At 39.3% G+C, this 25,161-nt stretch overlaps 1 protein-coding gene across 7 annotated transcripts in view; it reads right to left on the reverse strand.

Annotated features, from left to right (window-relative positions):
• Nucleotides 1–4,503: 4,503 nt before the first annotated feature.
• LOC114031664 (rho GTPase-activating protein 29-like) overlaps nucleotides 4,504–25,161 on the reverse strand; it is a 125,401-nt gene continuing 104,743 nt past the window's right edge. For all 7 annotated transcript variants that reach the window (XM_027846812.1, XM_027846814.1, XM_027846813.1 and 4 more), the window contains 8 exons: nucleotides 20,589–20,687; nucleotides 18,093–18,256; nucleotides 13,388–13,576; nucleotides 12,983–13,120; nucleotides 11,085–11,296; nucleotides 10,403–10,673; nucleotides 10,159–10,267; nucleotides 4,504–6,342 (listed from right to left, as the gene is read on the reverse strand). In XM_027846812.1, the coding sequence (XP_027702613.1) occupies nucleotides 5,495–6,342; nucleotides 10,159–10,267; nucleotides 10,403–10,673; nucleotides 11,085–11,296; nucleotides 12,983–13,120; nucleotides 13,388–13,576; nucleotides 18,093–18,256; nucleotides 20,589–20,687 (2,030 nt within the window). In that variant the 3' untranslated portion in view covers nucleotides 4,504–5,494. The remainder of the gene's footprint in view (nucleotides 6,343–10,158; nucleotides 10,268–10,402; nucleotides 10,674–11,084; nucleotides 11,297–12,982; nucleotides 13,121–13,387; nucleotides 13,577–18,092; nucleotides 18,257–20,588; nucleotides 20,688–25,161) is intronic.

Genomic DNA, 25,161 nt, shown 5'->3' on the forward strand with positions numbered 1-25,161 from the left:
TGAACTCAAATGATACATTTTCATATACTCTCCCTACAAGTCCCACTCTCATTTCTCAACCTGTCACAGAACTGACCGTGGATTCTCCAAAGTTCTGTGAGAGCTCACTGGCATTCTGGTAGTGTGTTCAGTCCTATCATGTTGGAAAGGCTTGGTTCCAGGGACAGATTGTATCTACTTTCCAAAGGCCGGGCTTTGCCATTGGCTGGCCATTGGGTAATGAATGCTTTACATAAGGCAATTCATGAAGGCAATTCATAAAACACAAAATGGTCCTTACTCCTGGGTTGCCTTCTTCTGAAGTGTTGGTGGCAATGACTGAAAAGGCAAGGGTCCCTAAGAAATCAGTTTTTTATTTGGTCTATAAATATGAAGGAACTGTAAGATCCCAGTTCAATAATCAGCAAGTTGACATAATGATAGTGAACATATCAATCCTGGTATTCTTATTACAAATGATTCTTCCTTTGTTCCAAAGGCTGTGTAAAGGCATTTTGGGGCAGATTTTTTTTTGGCAGCAGGGAGAAGAAGAGGGGTTCAAAACATTGTCAGAAGTGGTATTTGAACCTGGATTTGATGCTGGCAGGGCTCCAAGTCATGATTCTCTATCTACTATGTCACATAACTCTGCATTCTTGATATAAATGAAACTTGACACAAAAGGGAACTTGCAGGAAAACGGAAGGATAGCTCACAGGTTCTTTTCAAGGGGGCAGACAAATAAAAGGAGTTAGCTGAGCATGTTTTGTTGTGTGGGCAACAAAGAAGACTGTTTCATGAGACACTTGGTCATTAGTAAAATTGGAGGATGGGAAACACTCAATAACCTCTAATGTACCTTCTAATACTAAATCAATGATCCTAAGTTAATGCTATGATTGTTTTGCATCATAGGGCCATTGAAGATCACCGTGAAGATAACAGCAATTTATGTGCCTTCACCGCTACTTCAGAAAATGAGGAGGCAAAGAAATTCTGCAAAGAACTACCTAGATTCAATCAATCTGGAGACTCCAATGCAAAGGCAGACATAAGGGAGGATGACAAATTCCTGTAGCAAACCTTTTTCTCCAAGACCATCAATTTACTACCACATTTGGGTTCTTTCCTCCCAGTTTCTCATAAGGAAATAGAAATATCAATAGAGAGAACTAGAGCACATCAAAGTATCTGTACCCAGAAGAGTTCAGTATCAGGAGACAATTTTGAAGACATGGAGATATTGATTCTCAAGATATCCTGCAATTTGCTATCTATTCCCCATGATGAAGCAGTTTCAAATACCTATAAATTCATTCACCTTAATTTCCTCAACAAAGAAAGCAAGAATAGTTACTTAACTATGACTCAACCCTAGTATAGTACTTATTAACTATATATACATTTCCTATGAGGCTTTCTGGTGGCTCTTGAGCTCTCTCTTTATGAGACTTCATCACTACTACATTCTACTAAATGCTACATGTGGTCTTGGCCTATTAGTAATAAACGAACTTCCAGGCTAATTGCCCTCATAATGTGATATTGTGCCAAGATATCCAACCTTGTGGACACTATTATATACGTGATAAATAGCAACATCCCCTCACTTGTGCCTTAGGAGGCAAAAAGTGTTTATAGAAAGCAGAGGGCTAGCTAACCTCAACCACAACACCAATAACAAACCCCTGGCAGAGACTATTCTGCTGGTGTAGTTCGCATGTGAGGACAGAGGATGGGGATGAAGATACTTAAGCAACAGTACCAAGAAGTGAAATTCCTTTCACAAAGTGCAATTTCTGGTCTGCAACAGCTTCTGGTGGCTGCTGAACAATGGTTTCCCATAGGCTAGCGCCCTATAAAACTCTACCTGATTTTCGTAACAGTTTCAAGCAATGTCCATTGATTTGACTAAAAACATTTTTAAATTATAAAAGTAGTTCTAGAGGCAGATGTCTTCATTTTTCAGGGTCCAGATGTGATATAGTATTTTCCATTTTTCTGCATCATGGGGAATATTAGTCTTGATAGCATACAAAAACAGACTTCATTTTGTCTAGTTTTTCAAGGCCATGTAATAGAAATAATAAAATACCTTTTAATACAAAATCAGAAGTTGCTGTGGTCTAAAAGACAAAGGGACCAATGTCTCAGAGCAACAGTGGTTGTATTTCAGTTCTTTTCAGACACATACCAGAGTAGCACAACCATGGGGCAGGTCATTTAGCTTCTGAGTGTAAGCTACAAATAAGTTGCTGATCTATATCCCTGGTAAGAGTTTCTATCTCCATCTCTAACAGAGATGAATTATCAGATCCAAGTTAGCAATAATTTTTACAAACATAGTTTCCCTCATCCCTCTCCCATGTTATATTCTAGAAAGACATGAGTCCAAATATTTAACACAAAACACTTAATGAGCCCCCAAATCCCTAAGTTAAAAGACAACAAGTCCTTGAAACAGGTTAAATAAAAAGCCATGAGTCCTTTAAGTAGGTTAAAAAGTTAGTATATTTAAACAATTTTAATATGATCACATAAAAATATCGAATATGTAAAAACATTGAATATTAAGTGAGTATCAGGTACACATACTAAAGGAAGACATTCTCTTCATTTGAGCCATACTGTGTACTCAGTTTTAGATAAACTGAACAAAACGCAGCAAACATAAACTGGAGATTCACTGACTTTAAAACTAGGAATTCTAGTACCATTCCCAATCACAAAAGGTCAATGCTACTGCTCCAACATCTAAGGAGACTAGAGAGAACATGCCACAGAGGAGATATTGCACTTAGCTTCAGTTCCTAGAGATCATGCTTCTTCATCCTGGCGGCCTTTTCCCACTCTACCAGCCCACCCTCAAAAAGAGCCTCCTAAAACAATGGGTGGGAGAAGCTTATACCTCTCAGTTATATAAGACCATGCTTCCTCATCACAGTAATTTTCTGCCCTCTACTGAACACATATACTACCACTCTTTCTGCCTCTGGTTCTGAGAATTGTCACTGTTGACACAATACTATCATTGCCTCGAGATAAGAAGTTACAATCAACTGCCCTATCAGTCTACTCATACTCACAATCCCTGGAACTTTCAGGACAAAAAGACCTTTTCCATGATAACCACTTCCCTATATGTGTTGTCTGCCCCTATTAGAAACCCAGTAATCTAAGCCATGGCAAGACAAAAGTCAAGACGACTGGTGACAGCCCAAGATGAAGTGGATACCCCTGGCATCTTTGGTGTCTGATCAAGCTCTAAGTGCTCCACAGCACCTGCTTCTGCCACCTTCGTGGCCCATTGAGAAAAATGTTCACATCTGCCTACTCTACCAGGGAAGCCTTCACATGCTTGAGGTAGGCAACCCCTTAACTCACCTATGGGTTTCTCATCAGTTATCCTCAAACTGAGTTAGCCCATCTGCCAAGATGGTTTACCAGAGTGTTGCTGCTGTCCATGCTATAGCTTCTTGGAGCCATAGGGGAGAGCTGGGTAGCAGGTGGATACCAAAGGTGGATGAGCAACCCTGAAAATGGCTTGGCAAGCCTTCACACACCAGAATGCTAGTCCTTCCTGAGCACCTCATAAACCCATGGTGAAATGTGGTTGCCTAGAAAAGTTAACCAGTATTGTACACCAGTTTCATGACAGCACCCTTGTACTTTTTCTGGGTAATGGATGATGCTCTCGCACTTTCCCTGTCACCAATAGAGTGAAGCAGGTACGTATGCTTTGTTTTAGCATGATGTTTTCAGCGATGTTGTCAACCTTCAACAAGGAAGAAAATGGCATCAAAGTCAACTATCAAACTGAAGGTAAATTACTTAACTTGAAAAAGCTATAATACAAGTCAAAACTAAAGTGGACGGAGAGTTGTTGCATGACTTTTTATTCACAGATGATTGTGCACTCAGTGTAGCCCTTGAGGCCAAGATGCAATGAAGTATGGATCAGTTCTCTGCTGTTTGTGTTAATTTTGGTCTGATGATTAACACCAAGAAAAGAAAGGTTCTCCATCAACCAGCCCCATGAAATCCATACGGGAAACCATCAGTTACAGCAAATGGAGAAATTTTGAATGCTGTGGATAAATTAACCTACCTTGCCAGTATACTTTCGAGGGATGTACACACAGTGAGGTTGATACATGCATTGCCAGAGCTAGCTCAGTGTTTGGGAGGCTTTGAAGGAAAGTGTGGGAGAGAAGAGGTATTAAAATGACTACCAAACTGAAGGTCTACAGAGCTGTCATGCTGACCTCATTGTTGTATGCCTGTGAAAACCGGACAGCATACCAGCACCATGCCAGGAAACTGAATTGCTTCCATTTGAATTGTCTTAAAAAGATTCTGAAGATCCCCTGGCAAGGTAAAGTACTGGACACCGAGATCCTTTCTCAAGCTGAACTGCCATGCATTCAAACTCTACAGCAGAGAGACCGCCTCCAATGGACTGGCCACATTGTCCTTATGCCAAATGTATATTTGCCTAAAAGACTATTTTGCTCTTCCATGGTGGTCAGAAGAAGCAAAACAAGGACACTCCCAAGGTTTCTCTGAAGAACGTTGGTGTTGATTCTGAGACATGGGAGACAAGGTACAGGATCATCCAGTATCGTGTGCCAGCGTCAAAGAAGATGTTCTGTTCTATGAGCAAAGCAGAATTGTGGTGGTTCAAAAGAAATGTGAGATGCACAAATTTAGGGATACCTCCCCATCCCAAATGATACAGACTATTTGTGCTCAACATGTGATAGAGCCTTCTAAGCTCATAATGGCATAACAGTCACAGCGAGACACACTGCAAACTGACCCTAATTTCATGAAGTCATTTTGGTCTTCCTCCAGTATTAAGGACAAATAACAACAATAAGATTCTGAATCATATGTCATTTTAGGAATTAGGAGATCTTAAGTCTGATTTTTAAAAAGTTAGTAAGTGTATTTTCTTGGTACAATTAAAATGACAACACATAAAAACTGCCAAAAACGAAAACATAAGCATAAAAATACATACAATACAGTGATAAGTCAAGTTTGGCCATTAGGTAATCTATTAAGGAACAAAAACATGACACTGCACAAATTGAAAAACTGAAGCTTTTATACAACAAAGTACAAGTGTTTAAACTGTCAGATTATTTTAAAAACCACATAATTTACAGAAAAAAGTTTTAAGCTTTGCATAAAGAAATACTGTTTTTTTCCCCTATAAATAACAAGCATTTAGATCCACTTCGGGAATTGAAGCTTTAAGTCTTGCCAATTGCACTTATTAGCTCAAGAACTGCATTTTATTGGAGATACATTTAAATAAACTCTCATGAAAAAAAAACCAAACAACAACTTCATTTTAGTTTATAGTACCCTCCCAGCCCAACTTTTAAAATAAAGCCTTTAAAAATAATTCAAATACAGCACAAAACTGGTCCCAATGAAGATATTCAATCTACTCTTAGTACCCTTTCTCTCAACCAAAAATAAAAACAAAACACAAAATTTGGCAATCCTATACGAACTGTGCTTCTCTTTGCTCTAAGTCTTGAATCCGTTTTGGTCTTAGTCTCTGGCACGTTGGTTTCACATCAGATGAATGGAGTTCCTCAAGGCTAGCTTTGGGTTGATTTACCCACTGCCCAGGTGAATCTGAGTTCACAACAAAATCCACAGTATTTTCATGATTGACACTAACAGGTGCTGATGTATAAGGTTCTGGAAAACTTTCTCCATTTCCCTTTACCTTATTGTTGGGAGGTGGCTTATAAAATGTCCCTGGTGGGGGCTGCAAAGTTCTCCGTGGCCTGAAAGCAGGAAGAGGATTAGAATCCGAAGAGCATCCTTCTGCTATTATTCTAGTCGCCCTGACTGGTACCATGTCTGCCTGGCTGAGCTGCATGGCACTGGACAGAGGGTTATCAGAATTGAGAGATAAAACAGAAGTAGCACCACTCTCTGGTTCTCTGTTTTCCTGGAGTGCACTGGGTATAATCACTGTAGTCCTTGTACTTGTATCATATTGTCTGAATTGCTTGTCCCAAGTTTTGGGGTCATAACAAGAAAGTCTAGAGGATGAGTTAGGAAAAGATTTTGTTTCAGATATTTCTTCAATGGTTGAACTCCTGACAAATTTGTCTGAATTTAAAGTTCCCACATTTTTGGAATTGTTCTCATTGAAAAAGTTTGGAGGAAGGAACTGATCTACAGGCAGACTCACAGGTCTAACTGATGTCTTTATCCTTGGCGATCTCAAGGTTATTTGATTACCTTTTACATTTGAATGACTATTAGCTTTAAACTTATCTCTGTTCTTGAAGGGGTAGGTTTCAGTCTCATCAAAAACCAAAGACATAGCATTTTCTGAAAAAAGTAATAATTGGATGTTACTTTTCATTTTCCACACACACTAAATATGAACATAATAAATTACAGAGATAACCTAGTTAGGCTCACAGAAAGAAGACAGATTCATAAAGATCTCATAAGCTTATCCCTGTAGAGAAGACATAGAAGAATGAACTTATTACTCTCTTTACTACTCACCTGACAAAATTTACTTTTTTTTTTTCTGGAAAAATGAGTATTTGTAAGGTTTCATTTCCTTGAAAAAAAAATTGTAGGCTCTGCCACTCCCATTTTTTTTCCAATAAAAAACTTGATGCAGAATATACTTTAGTGACACACTACAAGTCCTTGGGGCACCTAGGTGGCGCAGTGGATAGAGTGCCAGGCCTGAAATCAGGAAGACCTGAAATCAAATCCACCCTCAGATACTTATTACCTGTGTGACTCTGGGCAAGTCACTTAATCTTGTTTGCCTCAGTTGCTCATCTGTAAAATAAGCTGAAGAAGAAAATGGCAAACCACTTCAGTATCTGCCAAGAAAACCCCACATGGCATCATGAAGAGTTGGACATGACTGAAATTCAAGACTCAACAGCAACAGCAACACAAGTCCTTACCCAAGACTGTGACTTACTGAACACACTTGTCAGTTGTACTGAATTTTAACATTAATTTAGCTTTTCCCCCTTCCTTTTGCTTAAAAGAGAAATGATCCGATGGAATAATGTAAACAACCAATTTCTGGCCAGAAGTGAAGATTTACGATCACAAATATGTACTAGTAAGAGAAAACAACCAAGCATAGCAACAGTAAAAATACTTAAGAGCTCCAGCACCTAGTAACAATGTGGGGCTTTTTCAGAAGTGGTAAGAAGAGAACTGTGAAGATGCTAGTGCACTACATCACTTTATTAATGAATCAGCCTAATTTTTTCAGCGCCTGGCTGTTTAAACCTCTAAGAAAAGAATTTCTACAAGTAGGAGTCACAGCTTCTAGGAGAAAGGGAAGAGGAGATAGGAAAGGAAGGTCATAAGGTAGAGAAGCATCAAACTCCCTACAACAGATACTGGAATGCAAGAGATAAAGGCCAACAGAGATACAGGCAACAATAACAATAACATTAAAAACAATGTTACCCCCAAAGTAACATTCCCCATTCATTACAAACAAAAATGGAATTTAACCCACTGGGCTTAAGAAGATTCCAGGCTACCTTTCACCTCCTCCCAAATACTACTATTACTAACTACTACTACAAACAACCATTACCACCACCATCACCAACAATGACTACTACTACTAACAACTACTACTATTACTAACTACTACTTCCAACTATTACTACTACTGCTACAACCAACTACTTACCATCACAACCGCTACTGTTATTACAGCTGATACTACTACCACAAGCACCAATAACATTACTCACTACTACTACTACTACTACTACTACTACTATCACCACTACCACTACTACTAACTACTACTAGTAGTAAGTAGTACTACTACTTCTACTGCTTTCACTACCACTGCTGCAGCTACTACTACTACTGTTACTACTTTTGTTTGGCTGCTCTTAGGGAACTTCTCATCTGGACATACATTTCTTAATAAGAGACAAACTCTAAAAATTGGTTTAGTGCTCACCTAGCTCGTCATCATCTTCCTTTTATCCTCACTTCTTCCCTCCATGTCTCCTCCTTTACTTCACACCTCAGCCACAAATAGCAATTGTCCACTTCTCTTATTAGACTCTCTGGCTTTCCCTATATGACCATAATCTATTGCTATTCTACCTTTCTCTATGCTCATCAAATGCCTACTGGACATTTTAAGCGTGATGTCTTGGCAAAATCTCATACTCGACAAATCTAAAACTAAGCTCATCATCTTTTGCCCTAAACCCCCCTTTTCTTTCAAAACATCCCTGTTTCTGTCAAAGGCCCCACCATCCGTCCAGAGTCTCAAGCCTGTGACCTCAGCATCATGTGGGCTCCTCTTCCTCCCCACATGGTGAGCTGCCAAGTCTGGGCTTCTGCTTCCAAACATCTCTTCAATCTGACGCCTTCTCCCTATTGGCAGCTACCACCTTAGTTCATCCGGACTACTGCCAGAGCCTTCTCACTAGTCTCCCTGATTTTCCCCACTCCAATCTCTCTCCTGAACTGTTACTGTTGCCAAAGTGATTTTCCTTAATTCATCACAGATCTGACCATGTGATTTAACTGCAGGGATTCTCCTTTGCCTGGAGGATCAAATACAGACTCCAGTATTTAGCTATTAAACCCCTTTGGAACCTGGCCTCCACTTAGCTTCCCAGCCTCACCGGACGTGACTCTCCCTCTCACACTCATTAGGCAACTGGGGGCAGAGTTACTTGGCCTGGGCAAGTCACTTCACCTCTGTCTGTTACAGTTTCCTGGACTGTAAAATGGGGATAATAACAGCGCCTACCTGCTGGAGTTGTGGTGAGGATCAAATGAAATAGTAATTGTGAAGCACTAGCACAGTACCTGGCACATAGTAGGTGCTACATAAATGCTAGCTATTCTTATTCTTGTTATTACTCTGCTTCAGCTAAACTGGCCTGTTTCTCACTTGGGACACCTAGCTCTGGGACTTCCCAGTGGCTGTCCCTCACAACCCGAAGGTCCTCCAAACTCCTTATGGATTCCACCTCAGAGACATTCTCTTCTTTTAAGATCCAGCTCGGGCGCCATCTTCCACAAGAAACGTTTCCTGACCCCAACTGTTAGTGATCTTGCTCTTGGTCTACAACTGTATTTAATGTTGTAGTTATGCTGCACCTCTCTGTAGAGGTACTTGTTATCTACCCCCATCAGAATGCAAACTCCATGCATGCAAGAATCTATTCTTTATACTTGTATCTTCAGTGTCTAGCACATAAGTGCTTAATAAATACTTGTTGATTGGTGGATAAATAACATAGTTTTATAAGATATAAAGATAAACAATAAGAGTATAGTTATCATTTATAGTGCTTTCAGGTTTGCAAAACACTTTACAAATATTTCATTTGAGGCTTACAATAACCCTGAGAGGCAGGTGCTTTACAATGACCTTGAAAGATAGGTGCTAGGTTTATCCCCATTTTCCCAAATAGGTAACTGAGGCACAGAGAAATGAAGCTACTTGCCCATGGGGTCACACAGTTTGTGTATCAAGCAAGATTTGAACTCAGGACTTCCTGACTCCAAGTGTATCACTCTATGTGGAGGTGAAAGAAGGGCTGCTCTAGCCATGCCCTGGCCGGCCCAGTGTAGGAAGGACTCAGATAGACTCAAACTCAAGTGCACCTCGAGCAGAGAGACCAGAATGGTGAAGTGTCTGGGGCCTGTTCAACAAAGGATCAGTAGATGTGCCTAGAGATGCTGAGCAGGGAGAAGAGAAGACCCTGATCTGCCACTCATTTCAAAACCTTCCTGTTCTGCAGCCACATCTCTCCCATCCAGGCAGCCTCTTCTTCCAATCACATACAGTTAGCCCCCTTGGTTATGCTGGTCATTGTCCCTTCCCTGGATGAGTTCAGCAGCCTGCTGGTCTATCTCAGCTCTGTCCACTCCACTTTATCCTACCAGGAAAACGATGATTTTCCACAAGATGGACTGACTATGTCTGCTCCTCTACTCAAAAAACTCTAGTGGCTTCCTATTACTTCTAGGAACAGATCTAGAATCCTTTTTCTGGCAGCAAGAGCTCCTTATAACCTGCCACCTCCCTTTCTACCTTTCCAGTCTTCTTATACATTACTCCCCACCATGAACACTACCATCCAGCCACAGTGAGTTTTGCAAATAGCTACTCACCGATCACAGATGCATCAGCTCCTTCTAGTGCATTTTTATGGTCATGTGATCCTTCAAATGATGCAGCTGTTTCTGAAATTTTACTCTCATCTTGAGAAGGTAGGATGCCCTAATGATGGAACAAGATTAAAAAAAATAGGTTAAAAACAAATATACACCAGTGACGAAATGGGTCAAAGATCTGACATTCATTCATCCAAACTTCACAAGGCTAAGGCATAATTCAACATTTGTCACCACTCACTTCCTCTGAAGCAAGACACGACTGAGGCTTTCTAGGTCTGAGGATGAAGCTTTCATTGGTAGAAGAAGTTGAGAGTGGTTGCAAGGACACATCAAAGATCTTCACAAAATAAGCTATAAGAAGCTCCACAATTCGAGTCTGATAAGGGTAGTCCACCAGTGAGGAAGGGGAAACCTTGGCATCTGTCCGCCAAGGCCTGATCAGAGTTGGTCCAAATATTATCCCCAGATTACTGGCCGGCATCTTGTTTTCTTCAGCCTTTTGGACCACCCTGGAGAGGAAAACAGGGGAGATGGGCTGTCAAGTCTGCTAGGCTTTCTTTTTGGCTTTGGAAGTTGCGAAAGATTTGCAATGATGAAGCTGGATTCAGTTATCTTTCTTCACCACCTCTCCAGGTGTCAGCAGGATTCCATACTACCAACTAATACACCAGCACAAGGCATACATACTAGGAATTGTGGTGAAGAAGGGGAAGCAATAGTTTTTTCTAGTTATTAGATGAAAAAAGGTGACCCTAAATCCACATTCATTAAGATTATTTCTACTGCTCCAGGCTACTTCTTTGGAGGAACTCAAGGTAATTCCACTAGAAAATAAAACAAAACAAGCCACCACACCCAACTCCACATTTGCCCATTTGGATTCACAAGAAAGGAGATATTCTTTAAGGTAAATCTCTTACCTATTAAGATGGCCAATAAGGTACTCAATAGTATTATAGTTTGGTCCTGGAAGTTTTTTTAGAAGAGCTTTGATTTTCTTCAGGACTTTACTTAGTTCAGCACCCTCAGCTTCAGGGCTTGTTGGTTTTGAGTCTTCATTTACATTCTGGCTCTCTTTGGCAAGACCAATAAGCTCATCATAAAGACGAAACAAAAATAAGGGTTCTGGTAACTAAAAGGAATAAAAACCTATTAGGAACGCCAGCCTGCACATTACACTATCTATTTTTATCCTGGTCATCATCATATCCTGTTTAGTCTAGCATTTTTCTTTAAAGAGATTAAAGCCTTAGAACACTAGACCAGCTTCTGCTTCAATCCTAACTCATTCAACAAGCATTTAATAAACACCTAAGTAATTGGCAAAGTATTGGGTTAGATGCTGTGGGGATAAAAAATAAAGCTTGGATCTCTCGATGCTTCTCTACTCAGGATATTCAGGGAGGGGCAAGAGAGTAACTAATTCAGCTTCACAAAGGACTATAATATGTGGGAGAATGTGCTAAGTGCCTTCTGAAAAGGGCAAAGGGCTATGAGAGGTACGTTGGCAGTGGGAAACTGAAGGTACTTGCAGCTAGAGGAATCTCGGGTGTCACCCAAATGACCTGCCTTGAAAGACAGGTTGGATCTGGATAAATCCACTGCACCCTAATTGGCTGATTTTGGTTTATGACATGACTTTATCTTGCTAGTGTATAAGGAGGGGAAAAGAAGACTACAGAGCCTTACTGTGTATAAGCTGAAAAATGAGAGTGAGAGAACAGTCTTTCCAAAGGGAACACTAAGCGAATATACTGGGAGGCAGAGGATCAGGGTACACATCCTGGCCCTGCAACTAACTAGCTCTGGGACACATCTTATTTAGCCAATTGAGAAACAAAACTCCAATTCCACAGGAGACATTCAAAAGAAAAACTCCCCTCAAAACATCATTATTCATCTCATGAATGAAATGTTCTTCCACCTACTGACCCATGGGCATTTTGAGCACTGTGGATTCTTTGGCTCAACAGTAAGAATTACAGTGAAATTCTGGTTCTCTGATGCTCCAAGTATTGGAGATAACGTAGTTCTTCTTCCTCATTCAAATACTCAGTGTAGCTCCCTCACTGAACTGTTAGCCACTTCTGGATGGCTATTTGTAGACATCAAAGGATGTGCATTTACAGAGCATCTACTATATGCCAGGAACTGTTCTAAAGTCTTTTGACAAATAGATCTCATTTGATCCTCACAACAACTCTGGGCAGTAGGTGCTATCATTATTATTCCCATCTTACAGTTGAGGAAACTGAGGCAGGAAGAGATTAAGTGGGGATGCCACTTGACATAGTTTTATAAGACACAAAGATAACAGGGTCACAAAACTAAGTGTCTGAGGCCAGATTCAAATTAGATCTTTCTGACAGCAGGCCCAAGCCTTCTATCCACTGCACTGCCAGCTGCACTTAAGCACCAGGAAACTTATGAATTATTTAGTCCAACCCCTCAGTTTGCTAAGGAGGAAACTGAAGCCAATAAAGGTAAAATGATTTGGTTATGGTCCCAGCCAGAGAAAGAAGTAGAGGCAGAATATGACTCCAGGTTTTTTTTTCAAGTTTGCAAGGAAATCTGATATTAGTTACTCCTAATTGCTGGAGGTTCTTGTAATTCCCTGTTACTTTTAACTGGAGTTGACGAGTGGGGCTGGTGACTTTTAAGTGCTCAAAGGAACTTCATATACTACAAAAAATACACTTTTTCCAGCAAAAAGTGATTCCAGTGCTAACTAGCTATTGTAAGGAATGATCCCTCATAATATAAAGAGAGCCAGAGTCTTGCTTCAATTTAAAATAAATTTCAAGTAGAGAGTCTTTACCTTACGAAGATATAACTTAAGAACATTGCTGATATCATGTGCAGAGAATTCTGAAAGTTCTACTAAATCCGTTCCATTTTCAAAGGACTGGCAGAGTTTTTCAACTCTATTTTTAGCTCCATTCACACGGTAGATGCCCTTAAAAGAGAAGAAAGAGTAAACAAAAAAAATTTCCTTTAGTACAAAAACTTCAATATGATGATTTCACCAAGAAATAAATACTTCAAGTTGACATTTCAGAAAATATTAACTGATTTAAACCTACATAAGATACTATATCTTAGAAAACTGAATATTGATTCCCTAATATTTGATGACAGTTTTATTTAACAAAGTTTTTTTGATGCAAACTAAAAAAAAATCTGTTATGGTTTGAAATTTTAAATGAACAAAGTTAAAATATACCTTCACGTTCAAGGCTCGGCTTTCGATTTCTGAAGTACATTTTTTAATAATAAAGGGGATGCCATCAGGGGCATTTTTAGCAGCTTGAGCAAATTCCACACCAAATAAATGTAACTTTCCATGAAGTTTCTTGTGCCCGCATTGAATGGTTAGGGTTTCCAAACATGCTTTGTGACAAGCAAGGGAGCACTACAAGAAAGAAGATTTTGTAGAGTGATTTATTAGAGTCATATAAAATACTGACAAATGCAGAAACGAAAGCTAAACTGTCTACAAACATCAAATTACCTGTGGAGTCTTTGTTCAATAACCAAAGAGCAGACTTGGTGCAGGTACTTAATCATATAAATGACATTCTGAGTGTAGGGATCAGAAATGGATTAAGGGATGAGGAAATCCCCTCTGCTAAAGCAGGCCAGCACCTTTGGAGAAAGGGCTTTTTCCAAGTATTTACTGAGAGGCTAAGTAACATATTCAGGGTCACACAGCCAGTGTCAGTGATGCACAGGTTAGGGGTGAAGGTGGAGGTGTGGGAGTGTCCCAAGGCAAGTTGAATCCATTTGGGTAGACTTCACTTTATCCTCCCCAGGACAAAATGATTTTTCCACAAATGGAAAGATAGCTGCAAAGGGCTCCCTGGAGGAAACCACACAAATAGCAGGTTTTGGAGAGAGGAGAGCAGGGAGGAATGGGCCAGCCTCTAGGACCACGCTGATTCACTAAGACCCTGTGTCCCTCAATCTTGTCTAGTAATAACACACTGCCAAATCGGTGACAGTATAATTCCATCTGTCACCCACCACCACTCCCATGGCTAACCAGTTCCCACCACATTATTCTTTCTATCCCTGGTATTAATAACTCATGATGCCCAACCTCCTCTAATCTATCCCGCCCATGTCCCAGTCTCCCTCTGTCTCTTTCCTGCAGGCTTTCTTTTTTTTGGCAATTGGGGTTAAGTGACTTGCCCGGGTCACACAACGAGTAAGTGTCAAATGTCTGTGACCGGATTTGAACTCAGGTCTTCCTGACTCTAGGGCGGCTTTCTGTTCCATAGAGAATAAACTTCACCTCATTTTCATCCCTCTTCTCATACTCCTTCCATCCACTGGCTCCAAAACCTAGCTCCCTCCAGGACATATTGTATCCTTGGCCACCCTCTCCAGCACTGGCTGTTACCTGCCTGACCCACTGGTCCTTGAGAGGCATTAGAATACTCCATGCTCCCCACTGATGCTTTTAGACTTTCTCCTTCCTACCATCACTAAAGTAACCTCTGCTCTTTTGAAATTCATTGCATTAATATGTTCTATCTATCCTTTTCAAATCACAATGGCTATTCTGTACATCTTCCCAAGGTGCTCAGTGCCTGAATCTTCTGCTCCCCCATTCCTGCCCTTAAGCTGGGGCACTTCAATGACCCTCTTGATGCTCTCTCAAACTTTCTAGCCTCTCAATGCCTAAATTTCCTAATCAGCTACTCATTTACTCCATTCTAGCTACACCTAAGGATGGCTACACACCAGATCTTACCATTATTCATCAGGGTCCTAACTCCTTAACCCCAAACTCAAGATATCCCTCAATCTGACCAAAGCTTCCTATCATTCCATCTCTCCCTGTGCCTTACCACTCCTAAACTCATTCTTCAGAGCCCTGAAAAGCTCCAAATCCCTCTACTTCCGCGCATTTTCTTAAGCAATTAATTACTTATCCCAATCAATTGCACACTGTACCGTCATCTATTCTTGAATCTCTCACTGCTTTGGTCCTACTGCTAAACACCAATCCGAGATTACTCTGGCCATCCATCCCCATTAATACTCCCAAGGTATTGACAATCTGAGGGATCCTTCATGTGCCATGAAGGAAGACATGCTGAACACGTACACTATAAATTCATATTATCCAACTTCAACTTGGGCCTTACTTCAGGCAAGGCAAATTCTTTTAACCTCTTAAACTGGTTCTTTATCTTACTCCCCCCAAAGAAGCTATTCCAAACATACTCTTCTCTCTTCAACTCGCCTACACACCACCTTGTTATCTCAGTTTAAACATCTTGCCTCTTCTTTTACTCAGAAAACTAAGGTTACAGGCCATTAACTCCACTTTCTCTTCAGCTCAAAGCTCTTTTACACCATCCCCCAGTCTCTGCTGAGGCAGCTCTTCTCCTTGACATTGCTGAACTCTCTACGTATGCCCATGATCTAGTTTATCCCGTATACTCTAGCAGATCGCCTTGTCAATCATTCCTCACCTGTCCCTACTTCAACCTCTCTATCGAATATCTCTATCCTTTCCTACTGCCTTTAAATACACCCTACAGTCTTAAAAAACCATACACTTGACCCGGCTATCCCTTGAAGTTATCATTCAATCTCTTCTTGGCCAAACTCCCTGAAAAAAGTTATCTACCACTCATTGTTTTCTTTTCCTCATCCTCTCATTTACCCAATCCTTTGCAATCCAGCCTCTGAATTCATCACTTGATTGAAAATTCTTCTCTGCAAAGTTAGCATTGATCTCTTTACTGCCAAGTCTGGTGGTCTTTTCTCAGTTCTAATATGTCTTGACCTCTCTGCTACATTTCACACTTAACCTTCTTCTCATTCCTGGGTACCCTCTCCTCTCTGTGACATTACTCTCTCCTGGTTCTCTCTCCACCTATCTGACCATTCCTTCTCAACCACCTTTGACAGATCACTGTTCATGTTACATCCCATAACTGTGAGTGCCCATAATCGTGAGTGCTCCCAAGGCTACATCCTGGATCCCCTTCTCTTCCTGCTATACTTTCTTGGTAACCTTATTGTCTTCCATGGGATTAACCGCCCATGAAGATGATTTCAGCCTGAGTCTCTACTGAAGTTTAGTCTCACAGCACCAAATACTGGTTGGATATTTTAAACTGAATGTGTGGGAGACACAATCTCAAATTGGATGCCCTGTAAAAATTTTAAACATGTCTGAAACAGTACTTATTTTCCTTCTCCTAATCCTCACCATTTTCCTAACTTCCCTATTATTAACTACCTAGTCACCCAGGCTTACAACTGAGGTGTTGACTCACATCTTCACTCTCACCCTCTATATCCAATCAGTTGTCATGTGTTGTCATTTTCTACCTTCATAACATTTTCCTTACATGTCTCCTTTCCTATGCTGACACTTTCGCCACCTTGGTGCAGGTCCTCGTCACCTAATGCTTGGACTATTGCAATAGCCTTCTGGTTGGTTGTCCTGACTCATCTCTTCCCAATCCAGTCCATCTTCCACTCAGCTACCAAAATGATCTTAAAGCCCAGGTCTGACCATGTCATCTCCTTGTTACCTCCAGAATCAAATATAAAATCCTCAGTCCCTTTAAAGGACTTCATAACCTGCTCCCTTCTTATCTTTCCAGTCTTCTCTCACCTTACTTCCTTCGCCTTCTCTGCCATCCAATGACTCTGGCCTCTTTTGTGTTCCTTACACATGACACTCCATCAGCCCTCTCTCTCGTCATGTCTTCCTCCTGGTCCTCTGGTTTCCTTCAAATGTCAGCTAAAGATGCACCTTCTGCCAGGAAGTTTTTCCCAGTCCTCCTCAATCTTGGCACCTTCCCTCTGGGACAACCCTCACTTGCCTGTATAGATCTTACCTGTATGGTTTATGTGGTGACTCACCTCTCCCCCATCTCCCCATTAGCCTGCAAGCTCCTTGAGCACAAGGATTGTCTTTTGCCTTTCTCTGTATCGCTAACACTTAGCACAGTGCCTGGAATGGAGCACGAGCTTAATAAATGCTTGCTGACTGACTGACTAAACTAGAAGTCTAATGGGAAGAATGTTGGAAATCTGAGTTTGCCTCCTCTTCCCCCTACTGAAGTCGCCTGACTTCTGTGGCACAGTGGATAGAGTACCAGGCCTGGAGTCAGGAAGACTCACCTTTCCGAGTTCAAATCTGGCCTCAGACACTTAAATAGCTGTGTGACCCTAGGCAAGTCACTTAATCCTGTTTGTCTCAGTTTCCTATCCATAAAATGAGCTAGAGAAAGCAATGACCAACTCTTCTAGTATTTTTGCCAAGAAAACTCCAAAAGGGACTCATGATGAGTCAAACGTGACTGAGGCGACTGAACAACAACAGAAACAAACATAAGAAAATGAGAGGTTTGGAATGATTTGGGAAACAATGCATTACTTTAAAAGATTCCAAACATCTTCCTAAAACAAAGGCTCATCTTCCTTACAGCAGAGTTCTTGCAATAATACTACAGAGCTACCAACATAAAGAATAACGACCCACTCTCTGAGAGATCATGCAGAGGGCAATGGAGAGATGCACAGACGGCATCAAGGGACGCTAGCGCTATTTCAATGAATTATGTGCATTTAGTGAGTAAAGGATCTCATCAGGGACAGAAAAGGAGGAGAGTTAGCAAGAGTGGAGAGAAGAGACAAAAGCCCTTATGCTACCTATCAAGAAATCAGGAGGAGGGAGACACATGAGAAGAGAGGCAATAATCATATAGAATGAGAAAGGGAAAGGATTATAATCCAAACCGCTAGAGAGAGAACCCACATCAATGAAATCATGGCCCCAACCTACTGAAATACCCAATTATTAATGGAATATGAAAAATAGCAAGCAATTATTATAGTACATCTTTAAAAACATTTTTTAAAAATCAGAAATTGTACCATTTTCTGATATTTCTTACCTCCACACACTCTGCCCCATGGAATATGACTAGGCTGTCACATTCCCTGCATTTAGATGGAGTCCTCAGCTTCCGAAGCTTATGGCTGAGAGCAGCTTTTGACCTGAGGGCATTTCTAAATGGTCCAGGGAAACTGCTAATTTCAGGCACATGCTCATTTAAGCCTTGAAAACAAAATTTGGTAATTATTTAATATTTCTAGGGAGATACCATTTGACTTTAAAATATACTTATTGACCAAAATTGATCTTTAAAAAAATGATGGTAATATTACAACATGCCATTAACTTAGACTGGCAATAGAAGATATTAAAGCAAGCAACAAAATTATTTTCCTTACAAGGACAGTTGCAAAGGTATTTCTAATTTTTATAATGTGAGTCCAGTTACCTATTTTTTTAAATAATTCATTAAACTATAATTATGTTGATCATAAAGCAACATTTATTAAAATACTATTCAGAAAGCATATGATAAGTCTTAAGGAACTTTTTGATGATATTAATTTCTTGGCAATTTTCAATACTTCTAAAAAAAATAGCACTATTGTAAGCACGTTTGTAACATCTCATAGATTTGCACCAAAAAGAATTTTTTTTAAAAATCACCACACTCACCTAAGAATTTTAAGATAAAATCAACTAAAAGACTAGATATTTTTATCAAGAACTTAAGTCTTACTGATTTCACCTTATGCTCTTCAGATCAACATATGCATCAATTTCCTCATTTGCACATTGAGTCCTACTCTTAATTAACACAGGCCTTCCAAGAAGACATCAATCATCGCTTCTCAATTTAATTGTAATATGGTAGTAATATCTTTTCCTTCTCTATTTCATGGTTTAAGTAGGAGAGGAGAACCTGTGGCCTTTGAGGCCACATGTGGCCTTCTAGGTCCTTGGGTATGGCCTGGTGACCCAGTCCAAGTTTTACAGAACAAATCCTTTTATTAAGGGGATTTGTTCTGTGAACTTTCGATTCAGCCAAAGGCCACACTTGAGGACCTACGGGGCCACGTGTGGCCTCATGGCTGTAGGTTCCTTACCCCTAGTTTAAATCACGTGTTTATTCTTATCCTTAGAAAAAGCAAGCTGAGCTCTTCAAACAACGGTCATGGTGTCACCATCTTCATCATCATTAAACCCAAGATCTAATAGTCCCAATTAGGCAGGCTCATTAACTTATTTTTGGATAGGAAATTTCCTACTGATATGAAACATATGAAACTAGAAATAGAAATTATTTTGGAGTCAGAGTACCGAGGGTCAAATTCTACCTCTGTTAATACTGTGTGGTATTGTGTAAAGACCCTTTTCCCCTCTATAGGCCTTAGTTTCCTTACCATTAGATTAGATGATGTCTAAGGTTCTTTCCACGACTACTAACTCTGAATGCTCTAGAAATATCTAAAACCATCTTCTTAGATTGATGTCAAAGCAGGTTTGTAATGTCATATGTTTAATCAAATGAACAGATGTGAAATAAACTTGGTCACTAAGATGACTACTTTCCTTCAACGTTCTTTAATTTTCATAACTACTAGTTTCTCTACCAAGAATCACTTAATTGATGCAGAGTCCTGAACTGCTTCTACTAAAATCAGACTGCTTTAACTGTTAAGTGCTTCGCATTATTAGTCTGATGAAAACAGAATTTCTGATCTATCATTATGTCTCTAACCCACACATCATGCAATAATTATTTCTGAAAAATAGTCTTAGGGTTTACTTGGCTAACATATTTGTCAAATCACATTTTAGGTCTAATTATTGCATTATTTTCAAATCATCATGCCTGGTGAAGGGCAGTATGTGAGGGGTAATGAAAAGCCCCTTAAAACCTGGGATAAATAAACCTAGCTCTGTCACTTACCAGATGTGTGACCTTGGGCAAGTCAGTTTCACTGAGCCTTAAGTTTCCTCACCTCTTACCTTAACAGTTACGGAGAAGTTAGGTAGAAGAGAGTATCTTGGGATACTCCCAAGAGTACCTTACTCAATGAAAGTTGTATTTCTTTGGCTATTTGTGCCAAATAATAATATCTACAGCTCACATTTGCAAAAGTATTTTATACTTTACAGAAAGTTTTCCTCAGAGCATCCCTATTAGGTATAGATAGTGTATAGAACATTGTCCTAAAATGTAGACTACTGATATGAAATTGTCCTAAAATGTAGACTGATATGAAATTATCCTAAAATGTAGACTACTGATATGAAATTGTCCTAAAATGTACACTATTGATATGAAATTGTCCTAAAATGTGGACAATGTTCTATACACTATCTATACCTAATAGGGACGCTCTGAGGAAAACTTTCTGTAAAGTATAAAATACTTTTGCAAATGTGAGCTGTAGATATTATTATTTGGCACAAATAGCCAAAGAAATACAACTTTCATATTAAGATTTCAAGTCTTATCCGTCATTATACACTATGGCTATAATTCATCTAACTAAAACTGGATCAAATAAAGTACAATGCACAATACCAATCTCAGAAGGAGAAGGTGGCTCTCTTTCATCTAGCTCATCGGCAGAAGACATAGTCCCCATTGATGGTGTCCGAGGAAGGTGACGTTTAAAATCCCCTGAAGGAAGACAGACCTAGTAAAACTACTTGTATATGCAATTACAGAAATTTTTCATTTGAACAATAAGGACTTCATTTGATAAAGGACAATTTTTGTTGAATTTTAGAGATAGGGGTGTGTGTGTGTGTGTGTGTGTGTGTGTGTGTGAAAAAGAGAGAAAGAGAAAGAGAGAGAGAGAGAGAGAGAGAGAGAGAAAGTTTTACACACACATAATGGCTAGAGTACTGGACTTGAAACTAGGAAGAACTGGGCTGAGTTTTGCCCTTTGACCAGCTATGTAGTCATGGGTAGGGTAACCTGAGTCTATTTCCTCATTTGTAAATTGGGATATCACCCCATAGTATCTACCTCAAAGAGCTATTGCGAAGATCAAATGACATTATATGTATGTGTATATATATATATATATATATATATATATATATATATATATATATATGGGATTTTGCAGACTGTAAAATAGGCTATTTAAATATCAGTAATTATGAATAGCTATATATAATGAAAAGAGATAGACAGATATGTTTAGCCTAGAGGAGAGAAAACAGGAGAACTGGGAAGGTGAAGGGAGGAATGAGACAAAATAATTGTTTTCAAATAATTGAGGAACAGTGTCACATACATGTAGGAAGGAAAGAGAGAAAGAGAAAGAGAGAGAGAGACAGTGTGTGTGTATGTGTGTGTGTGCGCGTGCCATTAAGATAGACCTACTCTGGTGCCTCATCATGTTGAGGTTCTTGCAGGACAAGCCAGTGTTTCAAATCAAGCAGGCTTGGGGATAGACTCACGTCAGCTGCCCAGGGACCAGGGACTGAATCACTAGGTTATTTGCATAATGATGAATTTTTTTAGCCAAAGAACCTCTATAGGAAGACTCACCAGAGCTTTCCCCCAACTTTAAATAATGGCTCAAAACAAATTCTGGAGCAGCAGAACCCACAGAAAAGATGGGATGAAATAATTTCTAGCCCAAGACAACTTAGAAGGTCAAAGAGAAAAGGTCTGTTGTACCAGGATAAAAATGGAGCACAGGCCTTGCCCCAGCAAATGAGCAGCAGGCCTTGGGCGCAACTGAATCAGAAGTCGCACTGGTAGTTTCCAGATCACTCAGCCCAGAGACGGGAGGTCAGACATCACATCAGAAGGAGATTACAGGAATCCTTTTGCAGGCAATAGGAGGACCTTGTTGCATTGCACAACCATCTGGATTGCAGTCCTGGCTCTCAGTCACAGGGCAAGGAGCAGCACTAACACACCTGCAGCTACAGGACAACTGGGACCTTGGTCACAGTTCAAGTGGAAAAGAGTGCTTGTGGCCTCTCATGGACCATAGCACAGGGCAGGGAGAGTAGTAAACACACCTTTCCCTAGATCATACCACCTTGGAAGAAATGAAAACTTACAGGTCCCCGGAATTATCTCTAAAAACAGCTGCACAAAAGATCTGAAGCTTTGGACATTGCTCTCTCCACTCCAGAAGCAGAACCCCACTTTAGCATAGAGTTAAAAGACAAGAAAAAGACTGGGAAAATGAACAAACAGCAGAAAAAGGACTTGACTATAGAAAATTACTATGGTGACAGGGAAGATTAAAACTCAAACTCAGAAGAAGACAACAAAAACAAAACTGCTACATCCAAAGCCTAAAAGAAAAATGTAACTTGGTCTCAGGTCATGGAAGAACTCAAAACGGATTTTAAAAATCAAGTAAGAGAAGTCGAGGAAAAATTGGGAAAAGAAATGAGAGTGATATAAGAAAATCATGAAAAAATGGTCAACAACTTGGCAAAGGAGACACAAAAAAATACTGAAGAAAATAACACCTTAAAAGACAGAATAGGCCAAATGGTAAAAGAGGCACAAAAAAATCCAATAAAGAGAAGAAAGTCTTGAAAAGTAGAACTGGCTAAATGGAAAAAGAGGCACAAAAATTCACTGAAGAAAAGAACTCCTTAAAAAGTAGAATTGGCCAAATGGAAAAGGAGGCACAAAGGTTCACTGAAGAAAAGAATTCCTTAAAAATTAGACTGGACAAATGGATGCTAATGACTTTATGAGACACCAAGAAAAAATAAACAAAATCCAAGGAATTTTAAAAAATGTGAAATATTTCATCAGAAAAACAACTGACATCAAAAATAGATTGATGAGAGATAATTTAAGAGTTATTGGACTATAAATGCTATGATGAAAAAAAAGCCTAGACATTATCTTTCAAGAAATTATCAAGGAAAACTGCCCTGATATTCTAGAACCAGAGGGTAAAATAGAAATTGAAAGAATACATCAACCATCGCCTAAAAGAGATCCCAAAAGAAAAACTCCCTGGAATATGATAGCCAAATTCCAGAGTTCCCAGTTCAAGAAGAAAATACTGCAAAACAGCCATAAAGAAATAGTTCAAATATTGAGGAGCTACAGTCAGGATAACACAAGATTTAGCAGTTTCTACATTAAAGGATCAGAAAGCTTGGAATATGATACTCAGGAGGGCAAAAGAGTTAGGATTACAACCAAGAATCACCTACCCAGAAAAACTGAGTATAATCTTTCAGGGGAAAAAAATAGACATTCAAGGAAATACAGGGCTTTCAAGCATTCCTGATGAAAAGACCAGAGCTGAACTGAAAATCTGACTTTCAAATACAAGAATCACAAGAAATATAAAAAGATAAACAAGAAAAAGGAATCATAAGGGATTCAATAAGGTTAAACTGTTTACATTCCTACATGGGAAAATGATACTTGTTACTCCTAAAAACTTTCTTATTATTAGGGCAATCAAAAGGACTATACATAGAAAAGGGCGTGGGTATAAATTTAATATGATGAAATAATTATCTAAAAAAATAAAAGGGGGAAGAAAGAGGAATGCACTGGGAGGTGAAAGGGAGAGGTAGGATGGGGTAAATTATCTGACATAAAAGAGGTGAGAAAAGGTTTTACCATGGAAGGGAAAATGGGAGAAGTTGGGGGGGAAGCAAGTATACTATACTCTCATTGGAACTGGTTCAAAGAGGGAATAATATACATACTGCGTTGGGTACAGAAATCTATCTTACCACACAAGAAAGAAGAATGGGAAGGTGGATAAGAGAGTTGGGGGAAGTGGGAGGATGATAGAAGAAGAGGGTAGACTAGGGGAGGTAAAAGTCAGAAGCAAAACACTTTTGAAGATACACAGGGTGAAAGGAAAGAGATAGTAGGATAAACAGGGAGAAAACAGGATGAAGGCAAATACATAGTTAGTAATCATCACTATAAAAAATGTACAGCGAGTTTCTTTGCTAAAGACCTCATTTCTCAAATATATAGAGAACTGAGTCAAATTTATATAAATAAGAGCCATTCCTCTATTGATAAATGGTCAAAAGATATGAACAGGTAGTTTTCAAATTAAATAATCAAAGCTATCTAGAGTCATATGAAAAATGCTCTAAATCACTAATGAATAGAGAAATGCAAATTAAAACAACATCTATCACATTGGCTAACATGACAGAAAAGGAAAATGACAAATGTTGGAGAGGATATAAGAAAATTGAGAAACTAATGCACTGTTAGAGAAGTGGTATACTGATCCAACCACTCTGTAGAACAATTTGGAGCTATACCCAAAGGGCAATAAAACCATGCATATCCTTTGACCAAGCAATACTACATCTGTATCCTAAAGAAATAAAAAACAAAAAGGAAAACATCCTATATGTACAAAAACATTTAAAGTAGCTCTTTCAGTGGTGGCAAAGAATTGTCAGTTGAGGGGATGGCCATCAATTGGGGAATAGCTGAACAAGTTGTGGTGTATGATTGTGATGGAATACTATTGTATATAAGAAATGACAAGCAGGATGATCTCAGAAAAACCTGGACTTACATGAACTGATGTAAAGTAAAATGAACATAAGTAGGAGCAATATATATAGTAACAGCAATATTGCACAATAATCAACTCTGAATGACTTAGCCATTCTCAGCAATACAATGATTCAGACAATTCTGAAGGACCTAAGATGAAAAATGCAATCCATCTCCAGAGAAAGAATTGATGGAGTCTGAATGCATTCTGAGGCCTACTTTCTCTTTGCTTTCTTTTTTTCTCATTTGTTTGGATTTTTTTGGTCTGTGTTTTCTTTAACAACATGAATAACATGGAAATTGTTTTGCATGACTGCACATGTATAACCTACAACAAACTGCTTGCATTCTTGATGGGGGGAGGATTTGGAACTCAAAAATTTTAAAAAATGAAATGTTAAAAATGGTTTTTACATGTAATTAGAAGAGAAAATAATAAATTTTAATAAGAAAAACTCAAAATCCTCTAGAAAACCAACACTAAGTTAGAAAGATTACAATCTACATCAGTGAAGAGAATAGTACTCACACTGATAAAACAAGTTTTTGAAGTATACATAAGCACAACACACACACACACACACACACACACACACACACACACACACACACA

This window comes from Vombatus ursinus, unplaced genomic scaffold, assembly GCF_900497805.2.
Source record: "Vombatus ursinus unplaced genomic scaffold, bare-nosed wombat genome assembly UNPS02015205.1, whole genome shotgun sequence".
NCBI lineage: Eukaryota > Metazoa > Chordata > Mammalia > Diprotodontia > Vombatidae > Vombatus > Vombatus ursinus.